General features: G+C 35.7%; 2 protein-coding genes across 4 annotated transcripts in view; both read left to right on the forward strand.

Annotated features, from left to right (window-relative positions):
- LOC142343143 (palmitoyltransferase ZDHHC9-like) overlaps window positions 1–2,077 on the forward strand; it is a 64,515-nt gene extending 62,438 nt beyond the window's left edge. The window contains exon 10 of one of the 2 annotated variants that reach the window (XM_075394835.1): window positions 1,730–2,077. In XM_075394835.1, coding sequence (XP_075250950.1) covers window positions 1,730–1,958 — 229 coding nt within the window. In that variant the 3' untranslated portion in view covers window positions 1,959–2,077. The remainder of the gene's footprint in view (window positions 1–1,729) is intronic. The other variant, XM_075394836.1, reaches the window with a different exon arrangement.
- Window positions 1–13,008, forward strand: part of LOC142343148 (peptidyl-prolyl cis-trans isomerase-like) — a 615,561-nt gene that overhangs the window by 334,780 nt on the left and 267,773 nt on the right. The window lies entirely within an intron of this gene.

The raw sequence follows: 13,008 nt of genomic DNA on the forward strand, positions 1-13,008 counted from the left end.
AAATCAGCCAATCTTTCAGAGGCACATCATGTTGATAGTTTAAACATACACTATAGTACCAAAAAGCTACGTACAGCACAATTTGTGCACTTTAAGCGTTAATTTTGCTCAAAACGTTTGATTGTCGCAAAGACGTGAAGAAAGACCTGAAGGAATTGTTCGAGTTGTTCAGAGAAATGAAACAAGATTTCACAAGCTAAAGGGCCTAGTTCGCGTGGGATTGTTGAAAAATTACGAAAAAGGATTGCATTTTCAAAACCTTATTTTTCAACAAGATGATGCTTGTGTGAACAAAGCAAAGATTGTCATCAAATTCTTCAAAGAAGAGGAGCGGGAGGTACTTGAATGGTGGGCAAATAGTCCCAATCTGAATCTAATTGAAAAATAGTGGGCAATTGCGCAGCAAGAATTACGACAACCGAGAGAAATTCGGGAAAAATTGGAAGAAAAATAGTCAAAGCCTTGACTCAGATGTCCTTTAAAATTTGTCTGAAAACTTCACAATTTGTCTAACATATTTTAGAAAAAGTAAAGGCGTAACTTCCCGGTACTAGAGAACTGATTTGAACTCAAAATGTTGTATTATTTCATGTTTGTGCAGCTTTTTAAAAAATTTTCTTGGTGTACGTAGCTTTTTGGTACTATAGTGTACATTACCGTAACACGCGAAATTGTATCCATTAGCACGGCTTTCCTTATTTGGATTTTTAACACTTTTGATATTAGCATTGGGTTAACAGATTTTGAAGGAGGGTTTTTCAGAATGATGAGATGTTAAAAGACTATTAATTGCAATATTTTTCCATTCCTTGGTTCTGCTAAATGTTTTCCAACGGTTTAACTTCACAAATAACACAAACCTCCGGGTTATCTATTGTAGGCACATATCAATCATTTTTTTATGTTCCTCAAGATTTGCGGAAAGTTTTACGTTGCTTCAGTGTTCGCTATTCGTGTCATCTTTAAGTTTTGATGGCTTTCGTTGGGTCATATTTTGCCAGGGCGCTGATTATCTGATTAGTAGTTGACCCTCTGTATGTTCGAATGGCACAATCCATTGGAATTGATTTCTGATTTGGTAGTTTTTCTGTGTCAATAAGATTTTCACTTTCTGCTGATATTCAATTTTAGGGAAATTTAAGAATTTAAAAATTAAGAGAATTTTAAGGTACCCACCCTTTACCATTTAACCATGTACCAGTTGAGGAATATCCTTATACAAACCGTTTTCCTTCTTCATGGTAAATATTGTAATTATGTCAACAAATTTTTTCCACCTGCAATTTTTGTCAAATAGCTGATAATTGTGCTGTCTTTTCTGCTAGAAATGGAGCTGTATGTACTGTTTACGGAGGCACGTGCTAAAAACTGTAACTTTGAAATACCGCGTCATAATGTTGATGTAATTCAATGGCTGTAATTCAATGGTTAAGAAATGGATGACTTTGTCACGGTATCAAAAGATAATTTGTGAAGCAAATCTCACGAGTAACAGTGTGTAAAGGGTAGCCCAGGCATATCGTGCCAACGGGAAAAATAACCATATAAAAGGGTATTTTTTGAAACACCACCAACACTTTCGTCAGTGAAGCAAGCTGATTAGTTTGATTCTCTGACGTCCGGCCACAGCACCACCAACACCACACATTCAATATTAACTGAAGGCGGAACACCGCACATGTACAGAGTTGATTATTCTGAAAGTTTTTCTCAATTTGAGGCTGTTTAGTTCGATTGAACCGAGACACCTTGCGGCCATGGTAGCTGCTGTGAGTGGCAGTTCCACAAACAACTCTTCTTTCGTAACGAATACTAACTACTACCAGCAACAGCAGCAGCAGAGTAACAACAGTCCTCCTCCTCCCCTTAACACCCAGCCCTACCCTCCCCCGCCACAGATGCCATATCCCAGCATTATTGAGGAGCACAGACCGTCAGGCGTTATGTACTCCACGTGATCACCCCTGCTTATGCATACGCGCAGTTAACGCCAAAAACACTCATCTTGATTATAATATAATACCTCAGTCCTTTCAAATTGGGAGGGAGAGAGAGAGACTATACCAAATTTTTGGTTTAGTAAAATGTGATTATATTCTATTATTTGAAAGAGTATATGAAAGTTCAGTTTGAGACAAAAAGTTTGACTCTCTCGCTCAATCATATGCTCTTGCTTTTGGTGCATTGCTTGGGCAAATTTGGGCAAACCAAGTGTCAAAATCTTTCAATGCATTTAATGACTGAGTGTCGCAATTCTTCTGTCAGCGAGAACCAATTTATATCCGTTCCAGCTTGTCAAAGAGGTATTATTTGGAAACTGTCATCGAAATTCAGGAATTTAATATTACATGGGCGATAATGGTAGACGGGCGAAGTCGAGGGACATCAACTTTAGTATAGTTTTGGTGCTTGAAAGACAACCATTGTGGTATCTCCCGCGTTAAGGATCTCAGCTAGCGGTGTTCAATTGCTAAAACAATATCTTTTTAGCATGGTTCTTAGTGTTTTGCTAAGGATTTTCCAAGCGTGGTGGTATAAGGTAAAACCGTTCTGATTTCTGCTAAGTTCATTTCTAAGTTGATATGGGTGCTTTATATAAGCAACTGAACTCCCGGGAACTAGGCAAAAATGGGACCTCCTGATTCATAACCAAAGGTAAAATGTACTGGGCTGATTGTGCTCTGTCGGTTAAGTATTTTGAGTAATGTCATGCTGGGAACAATTCGTCAGGCTATTTTTATGTTTTGTTTTTTTCAGGATTTGTTTTGATCTGTTTTCTAAGAGTTCATTTTGAACTCGCAAACTTCCATTCTGTTTCATTGAGTCCATTGAATCCAAAGCTTTACCTTTTGATCACGTCTTTCATTATACATAAGTCAAAATTCACGGTTGAGTCGTGACTGACCTCACTCACTGTTTCAACTGCATTGATTTGAAATTCTTTCACGCCTTGATACGCAATATAGTGATTACAGTCAATGTCAAAATAGCAAAATCAAAAGAAACGGGATAAACCGTTAAAGCACGGTCATTAAGTCATCGTGCATTAGGTTATCAAAGTTCGTTAGAGCAATTGCTAGATGACATCAGTGTTAAGCTTGATAGCTTTCAGTTTAGAAGCTCAATTTAATTTTGTTTTAGAATCTAATTGAAACTGGACACCGAAAAAGAACACTGTTTTGATATTCAAAAAAGTTGTCAATTTTTGTTAATAGCCGCCCTCATCTTCTCAGCCGGCTATTATAGCGCTCCTATTTTTTTTTACTTCGTCGAATAAAAAAAAGTTTCGCTTTACCTCATTTTGCCGCCTTTTCAACATTTTGCGTGAAATCTTTTTGACTTCTCTAGGCTAGTTTCTCTCTTCTCTCATTCTGCTAAAAGTGATTTTGAACATCAGTTGCTCAGCAAAGCAATTCAAAATGAACAGAGTTAGTACAAAAATGGATGTCAGAAATAGGAACGGGATAAACCCATAAAGCCCAATTTTAGATGCCCGCTATTTGAACGTCGTTCCTATAAGTCTTATTTACCATCTCTAATGCTTATTGTTATTGATAGTAGCCCCTGTAGCCTCTCTCTAAGAAGCAGAAGTATGTTCAACTACAAAATGCCATCAAAATAAATCGGACTTTAAAAAAATGTTTTTGTACAAAAATCTTTTTTTTTCAAAATCTTCTGTTTCAATCCCAATCATGCTTATTGGAATCAACGGCGGCTATGGCAATCTGCCGGGTATGTTTTCTTTTTCGTTGTTTCAATCCCGATGTGCCTCAAGCGCGTCAACAGGGGCTAGTTTCCCGCATTTTGTCGGCTTGGTTTGGTGCCATTTATCTCTTCGTCGAAAGGCTTTTGAAAATCAATTTGTTTTGCTTAGATGGAAAGAAAAACCAATTATTTGATTTTACATATTTAGTGCGTTGGTTAACAGCGCAGGGAGGGATTTTGAAAAAGTAGCATTGGCGCCATGCTGTTTTTTTTTTGTATTGAAAACACTTGTTGTACTGCATTATCAATGAGTTCTGATGGAGCTTTGAAAAGGCTTTGTTTGTGGAAAAGTTGAATAAATTTATAGAATACTTCATAAACAACTATATCAAAATTATAACCAACAAAATATGGAGTTGAGGTTACTGGAGGTGAAAGTGTTCAAGTGGGATGCTTTGAGTGGGAAAAATTAAGAGCACTGGGTTGTGCGGAAGTGCCAACAGGCGATGGTTCTTGCGTCAAGTCATGGGCGGGCTTGCGTCGGAAGATATTTCAATTGTACGGTCGGTTTTGCAAACGGCTGGCCAAAGAGCCCGTTGACAGTTCTAAACGAGATGCAGAATTTTCATGCGCTCCTCGAGAGTTTTGAAAACAGCCAAAATGCCAGCGAAGGTTCTAGCGTCCTCACCAGTATGCAAACATCAGTTGGGCCTGAACTTCTGCAGGAACTTTCTGTATATTCTGGTCTCGGGATGTCAAGCGCGAGGACATTCTCGATTGGTGATTACTCCGAAGCCTAATTGCGCAAAGGATTTTGTTCGAAGACAATGGATGCACTCTTTTAATGGAACGAGCGTTGAAATTGGTCACATCAAATTGGTCTTAATGCAAGCTTCTCCAAGACACCGTTCGGTAAGAATATTTTCCTGATTTGAAGAAGCACCAGTTCTTATGACATTCTGGAGACGATCATGTCCCCAGCGATCATATTCTTCGTGAAGATGATTATATGTGGGCCTGAAACTGTTGAATTCTGAAATAGAGATATTCGGTTTTATTTACCATATCGCGGTAGCTGGTGTCAGCCATCATTGTTGTCACGCTGTTTTGACAGTGGCTAGTGGCCTTTCTCTCGTTAATGTTTGGGAGGCTATTGACGAGAACGATGAAGTCGTTGAACGAAGAACCCTCTTATTTTATGACATCATTGCGCGAAAGGGAAGGAGGATTCTCCGCTGCTGTCACTGAGCGGAGGAACGCCATTACACTGAGGTTGCTGGGAACATGTTGCTGGCTTCGATGCTTTGACTGGCGCGCGTCAAGTATGAATGCGGACAGAGCCCTCGCAGTCGCTGGGGTGTGATCTGTGTGGCTCAGATTGACCGGGATATCAAGGTGCCATTTTCTGCCCGAGGATTTCTTTTAGGCTCTAGAGTAAGATAAAGCAACATAGGCAAGAATTAGTTAAACATATTTGTGATGTGTTAGGTTTATAGAGGGGGTGGTTTCTCAGAATGTGGAGTCTGAAAATGTTTTCGATAGGAAGTATGTTGAACATTTTAATTGACTGCTGAATCAAGTGTAAACAAATCTTACCATCAGTGGAACGGTTATGCGTGTAGTTTTTGCGTCTAGTTCAGTCCACTTTGTTTTAATGGGTGAAAAGCATTAAATGTATTGCATGATTTTTTTTTATTTGGAGCATGGGAATATTAGGGAAGAAAAGGTTTAATGGAAGTTTTCGTATTCGAAAATCAGTTCTATAATATTTGACTGGGGCTTTGTCAGGACGTTGAATACATAATTGTGCTGACAAAATGCGGTCAAATGTAACACGTTTAGGCTGATAACAGATGTTTTGTAGTCCAGCATTTGAAATATGAGGAAATGTATCCATCATCGCGAGTGACGAAATCATCGAGGTTGGCAGAATGGGGAGGAGAGAATAGTTGGCATTATGCTTTCGTTGACTTTAGTCGTGTTTGCATCTTGGTCTGTCATTTTGGTTGGTATGGATTTACTAATGGATTAGTGAGGGAGTGAACAATGCACTTAAAGAGAGATTTAGTGGGAAATCAGGGTAAAGAGCAGCAAAATTGATGTTAAAGTTCAGTGTTAATATCAATATTCAAAATAAAATTATGGGTAGTGTAGCAATAAATTGAACATCCGATGTAAGTAATGCGAGTAAAAAGAATTGAACTAGTTTTTTTTTAAATGGGAATTAACAAGCGCCGCTGAACTTTGAATGAAATGCACAAGTTTGGTTTGGAGAAGCTATTTGGGAGTACAAAAGCGTGTAGTTGAAATAGTTTGCCCATTTTCGTTCCGCTCGTGTAGTTGAAGCTATAAAAATTTTAGAAGCGATTGTTGGCTAAAAGAAAGTTTTTGGTTTACAGAATTCAAGATGCATTTGTATGCGAGTAATGCACCTTGTTGGAATATGGTACGTGTGTGGTGTAAATTGGTTCAAAACCTCAAGCAGCTGTTTTGACAATAGTTTTATGTAGGCACGTTGTTAAAATTCTTCAGCCGAGATCAAATTCACCATCGATAAACTCGGTTTTGCCGGTTTTAATTAACCATCGTGCTCTAAAATTTTTGGGATGAACTGACTTAAATCAGGTTATTGGTGAACAGAACTATCAAATAAGGTTAATGAGAATGTAATGGTGTTTCAGGTTGATGAGATATTCGCGGAAAACTGCGAGTTTGACGTCAAAGTACACATTGAAATACATGGAGGGGATACCTTGTTCGTTGAGGGGATATAAGGGGTAATTAGTTGGGATCAGGAGGGTCGGAATTTATGAAAATGATAAAATCTCAATTATTTTGCGTTAACAGCGACGGTTTTTTGGGTGCGCGATCCGGTTGGGGTAATAGCACAGATAACAGTTGTTCGATTAGTAATCATAACAATTCTTCTGACAACAATTTCTGTAATCCTCCTGTTTTTAGACAAAGCGTGATGTCAAATCTGAATGATTGTTCAATTTTATCGGCGCGGTCAATGTAATAACGCATTCTTCTCCAGATGGCAGTTTCTGGGTCACTGGCAGGATTTTCTTTCTCGCATGGGACAGTATGTTCGAAATCCTGTGTTTTTATACGTGAGAGTTTGATTCAGCTGTTGTCTTCTGTTGATGAATGGGAAAGCTGTTTAGGAGACTATAAAACTTCAATATCACTTTCGTTTTGCGAAATTTTCTTAACGGCTGGATTGTTCTTGTATTGATGGTGAAAGTTTTTCTAAGTTATTTTTTTAGCATCTCGATGTGAAGTCCTCTTCCCTATAATAGGTTACTTTGAACTCATCTATTCTGGTGAAGATTTAGTCAAAGTACATGCGATTATAGTCGTATAGGGTGCATTTTTTGTAAGGTTGGTTGCAGTGATTACTTCTATTAAATCCTGTTCAATCTAAAAGGTTATTTGTTAGTTATTGATATAAACAGTTGTTATCAAATCTTGTATGTGTTTTTGGTTCTGGCTTTATAAACTAAGAGCACCCAGGTTTCAAACTTTTCTGACAATTACTCAGTTGAAATATAAAGGAAACTTTTTTCGTGGACTTCTTTGCTAAGAGTTTGCTTTTAGGACAAAATGATTTTATTGGATGAACTGCTATTGGATCTAGTCTAAATATTGATGCTCTTGTTGTGACCTATAAGGACGGGGAGACTTTGATCTGCTACAGGGTCAAATTTTCTAGACTGTAGGTCATGCCCAAAATTCCTTCTTTGATCTGCTTCTGCATAGCGGTTGCGTAGTTTTTGTAGTGAGTTATTCTGTCGTTTCTCGTTGCTTCTGACAGCCGGAGATAAAAGTTAAGTGCACTCCCATCAAGATGTAGGTGAAGGTCTCGTGATCGTTGGTGATGGGCTGCAGGTGTTCTTGAGACGGCAATGCTTATTCTAATCTGGCGTTCATATTGGTCCCAGTTTCTATATAGTCATCCAGAGAAAACTTGCAGGTGGACATGAGGAGGTCTGGGATCTTCAATCGGCTTCTGAGTTTGTTTTGTGAATGTAAATCAATACACTCAATCATTCTGCTTTCTTATAGCTTAGTATCAATGAGCACAATTTTCATTCACAATCAGCATTCTAGGGCGGCTTAATTGTCCTAAAGTTTATTGGTTTCAAAGTTTAGCTATTGTTTTCATTGAAGTCGGTACCGTTTGATGTGTTTCTGAGTTTTGGATTTTAAAGGATCTACTAATTATCCCTATTTTTACTTGAACTAGAGTATTGTTATGAAGAGTCGACTTCCGAATTTTCTCAGTCACAAACTGAGTATTCAATGTCTAATTTTACACCCTTTCTCTTCTGTGTTTCTGACGTCATCTGATTCTTGGCCGTTTTTTATTGTTGCCAATTACAACGTAAGAAAGCCCAAAAATATGGTTACAGACAGATTGACAGGCTATCTAATTTAATAATGATTGCATTTTATCACAAGATTTCACTACAAGCTATATGAATGATTCTAATTAATCATAATTTCTCTGCTACCAAAACGCCACGCAAAATTTTGTGAGCGCAATATCATATTAATCCAAGATCTTAATAGCTGTTAGTGTAGTCGTTGCTTCTCAAACATTTATTTATCAGAAATTGGGAATTTCACATCTACTGAAAACCGCTTGGTTAATTCTAATTGTGTTAATTTGAGATCTGTTTTCATGTTAAAGGCCACTTGTGCTTAATTTTATTTGGTAGCCTAATGAAGAAGACAGTTATGTTTTTTATTATCCAAAGTTGCTATTTTTGATGATGCTGATATGAACAGTAGAATAATTTCGTGCTTCTTTTCTTTCTTGAACTACCCTAAATTCAAATTACTCTCCCTAATTTCTATGCTTTTAACTTTCATTCATTTTATATTAAACCATAGATTTGTGTCTGTAAATGTTAATTCAACATCCGATGAGATCTTTTTAAATAGATTTTGATGAAGCCTAAAGTCCGAGCCTTCTAGTTCGAAAAGAAGTGAGGACTTATCGGTTTTACAAGGCGACTGGAGTTGCCTTAAATTGAATTTAAAGTTTGGAAAAAAGTGATGCTTCGTATATTATTCACGACTGGTGATTAATGAGGCAAAGGACGTTTTTTGAAGTAGATTTTAATCTGTACTGAGTGGGATAATAATGATGATGAATTCAACGAAACATTGATAAAACACCCTTGCTAAACCCCACAAATGGAGATATTTAAGACGATAAAATAAGAGTTATCTACAACAAGGAGGCTTGGTAATGTGCCGCTGCACATTATGTTCCGAAGCAGCTCATCTACATTTTGAATTGTCTACCAAATGAGATAGGAAACTTACAAAAATTTATATGCTGTTCAGAACAATTGATGTGATTTATAAACTCAAACCACTAAATGATTTTTTATGCCGATTACATGACCGATGCGACCAGACCTGCCATTAATAATAATGCGAGACAAGACAGCAAAACGAAAACAACACAAGACAGTGAGTACGACCAAACTCATTTAAAAAGAGCATATTAATCAAGCCAAAGCAATCATAAATCGACGAAAATGAACAAAAATTAATGGAAAAATTCATATATCGATTCAAGTTAAATTAAAAAGCGATAGAAATAGAAACATTATAGATCCAATGAAAACAATGGCACCTGTCTTGAGATTAAGTGACGATATAACATAATGACATACAAGCAATACAGTTCAAAAAAGTGCAAATAAATTACGAAATCACTGTTGAAGCCATTAAAAGCATCAGCTAATAAAGGAAGAGATTGTGTATGTACGCTTAGTCCGCATTGGGAAATCAATGGGGCAGATTTTTAAAGGGTCAATTCGAAAAGAACAAAATGAACCACAAATATTGACCAATATAAACGCAGTGTCAAAATCATGAAACTATAATTGCATAAAAACCGAAAATGTATAAACTATTGGCTAAAGCCCGAATACAATAGCAAATAATGTTTACCTAACAAACAAGTGAATTGGACCTATAACGAATGAGAATAAAATACGTTGACAAAAAGAGGAAAAATGGAAAAACAATTTATATCGATGTTTTTGAATATTAAATTCATTGAAACCATACGCTATCAACTGATGATGCTACATATGTTCATTTTTACTTCCAAAGGAATCTATTGAGACCGGTTTTTATTCACAGTGTCACGACTTCAAAAAGAACATCAAACACAGACAAAAATTGAAAATTCTTAATATTTGCGGGAAAATTATCGAAGGAAACAGGTGTTATGCTCAATTGGTCCTCCTTTCGAAGCCAACCTGAACTGTTTGCATAATGTGACAAGAGAACAAAGAGCCACAAAAATAGGCAAATCTCAAAAAATTCAGTGAAAGCCATAAAATCGCAGTGACAATGTCAAAAAAATCGTTAGTTAAACCATAAAAGCAGCAAACTGGTTAAGTTTTGCTACTCGATAGGGGTTTCATTAATGAGATTGAAAACACATCTTTTGAAAACACATGGTCGGAGTCATCAGAATCCCAAACCTTTTTCTAAAAGCATATCTGTTTATGTTGCCTCATCTGAACGGAAATAGGATCTCTCATTAATTAAACGTTTAATTGAAAACCGACTTGTCTCCAATTCGCAATAAAAAATGCCAAAAGTCTTAGAAGAAGATCGTCTCAATACAACCCGAATCCTTATTGATTGTAAGATCCACGTTGAGACCAAATCTTGCATTACTATTGCCGTGCCTCTATTGAACACAAGCTATAATTCTAAAACTTATCGTAATTGATTTTTAACACGGAGAAAATATATAGAACATATCATTCATTTTGGATATATGTCGACGTAATTTAGCAAATTCAGCAAACTGTTTGTTCAAGAACACTTTCCTTGGAGGCGGAGGTAAAATTAACACTCATCTGAGTGACTGAAGATTGTGTCTGCAGTCTTTGTTTCTGAACTTCCGCTAAATTATGGCACAGTGAGTTAAAAAAAAAAGCATACTTTGTGCATATATTCGTTTTAAAAAATGGGAAGAAACGCCCAATTTTAAAAATTTAGCCAAAAAAATTCAATAACTTTCCATTAACATCAAAAATGAAACTCTGAACGCTGTCGAAATCAAAATGCATTAAATTTTGATCAAAAATTGCAGGAAAATTGTTCCAAAGAACGGAAATCAGGCAATTGTTCAAAAAATTTGGAAACTTCGATGAATCGGAAAGTGAATACTAAAAAAATCATCAATTTTGATATCCTAAGCTTTATTCTCTGTGACATTAAACCATCTTAAACCAACAAGACCGGCGGTTAGAAAGATTAGAGTAGTGTTCAATTGCCGTAAAATAACGTTAGTCGTGCTTCTCCTAAGACGAAAGAGAGGAGGATTAAAAATTTTTGTCCGCGCATTAAGTTACAACCAAGCTAATAGTATAGTTTATATTCGGATACTTTAAAACAGCATATTCTTAGAACAAAGGAAAACCATTGTTAAATAATACATATAGTTTTCAATAGCCGCCGTTAGTGTTCTCCCTTTTTCAAACCAAATAAATTGAAGTGTTTTGAATCATTCTCTTTTTCATGATTCGAAGAGGTATATTGGTGGAGCGTCTTTTTTCCTTGGATAATTTTTGGAGAGCATTTGAAACAGGATGAAAAAGTCATTTGCGCAAGTGAAGTCTAATTGTTTAGGTCAAAAGACTGAACGAATTGAAGAGCAGAGAGACGAGAGAGTGACTTTGTTTCATGCCAATTTTCTAAGGAGAGCGAGATGCCGTTTTTGTTTTTGTTTATTGGTTTTTGTCTGCAGAGTTTATGTTTTAAGTTTAAACAATTAAAGGTTCGACATCAGATATTTTATAAAACAAATTAATGATTTCTGCGGTTGTAAATGTTAGTTCTCGATTGTTTTAAGAGTTTTCCAGTACGTTTGCGTGTCGTGTGGATGCTATATTAATTAAAAGATACAGTTCCGTAAAGTTTGTTGAAAATAGTTATTGAGAATTTGCGAATTTCATGGCACATACTAGAAAAAGATTTGAAGTTTTTTTCAGATTTTGCCTTCTAGTGTTTTTTCTCAGTTTCTCTCATTTTTAAATGTATCGAAGATTATTTTTTGACTTGATATTTTTTTGTTAATTAAAATTAAATTTTAAAAGACAATCTAATATAAGCGATGCTTTTGGAACTTATAAAAAATTCCCAGAATATTTTTTAAAATTTGATTTCGTGTGATAATTTGTTTCCTCCGCTGATTGTTTCAAGTTTACTGAAATAATGATGTTTATATTTTTTGTCGGTTATGTTTTGGCTAAATTGATTGTTAAATTTTACTTAGAGTCAATTCCGGAGTCCTCTGGTTATCTTCTTTAATATCTGCTTCCAGTTTTTGTCTTTTTTCATGTCAAGGAGTAGTAAAATTGAAGTGGTTGGACAATTTTTTGATTTTAAAAGCTATTTGTTTTCTTTTCACGTGCGGCAATTTGTTTTCTGCATTCGTTGTTTGGCCTCCTGAACACTGTAATTAATGTTTTCAAATGGACATACATGTGTTCTAATAATGCTTACTAATTGAGCTCCTCAAAAGGCAGTTAATAGGTTTTATGACTTAGAGACTGTTTGTTTTAATGAAAATATCAATACTTTTTAGTTTTGTCCAGTTTTGTTCATCTTGTTGTCTTATCATTTTGTGTCCTTAATGACTTTTATGATTGTTTGATGAGCGAAATTAAATGAATCTAATTATGGTTTTGCATTTAAAGCTAGTGTTTTAAAAAACTTTTGGCGCATTTTAGGTTTTTCATATATTTTTTTTGCTGAATTCGCAGTTTTTGTCGTATCGCTCAATCTGATTAATTTTCAGATCCATTAGTGGTTATTACTGTGCAAATTCTGAATTTGTTTTCTACTCCTTTTTATTCTTCGTTCTGTTGTCTTACAACTTAGTATCAATAATCACATTTTCTATCAATTGCTTAAAAGGAAAAAGTTATCAAATTAATGGCTTGATTTCATAACGTTGGTTTTTCCTTCTTTTGAACTGTCTTTTCCTCAGAAAAAGTTTGTGGGTTTTTGGGTCATGATCTTTATTTGATAACGTTTTGACAATTTTTAAACTGTCCATTTGGAAAAATAATTTATTGTATTTTGGATTCATGCCTATTTTTGTTACTTTTCTTGTTATCATGTTAATTACTCTCAAAACAGTTCTCATTGGTCTTCTATTGTGCCCTAAGAAACTCCTAATGGTTGTTCTACGACTTAAATTTGTATGTTTTACTGTGACTAAAGACTTTAGTATTTACTTTAGTGTGTTTTTTT

This window comes from Convolutriloba macropyga, chromosome 7 (assembly GCF_964194025.1).
Source record: "Convolutriloba macropyga chromosome 7, txConMacr16.3, whole genome shotgun sequence".
In the NCBI taxonomy this organism is placed as follows: Eukaryota; Metazoa; Xenacoelomorpha; order Acoela; family Convolutidae; genus Convolutriloba; species Convolutriloba macropyga.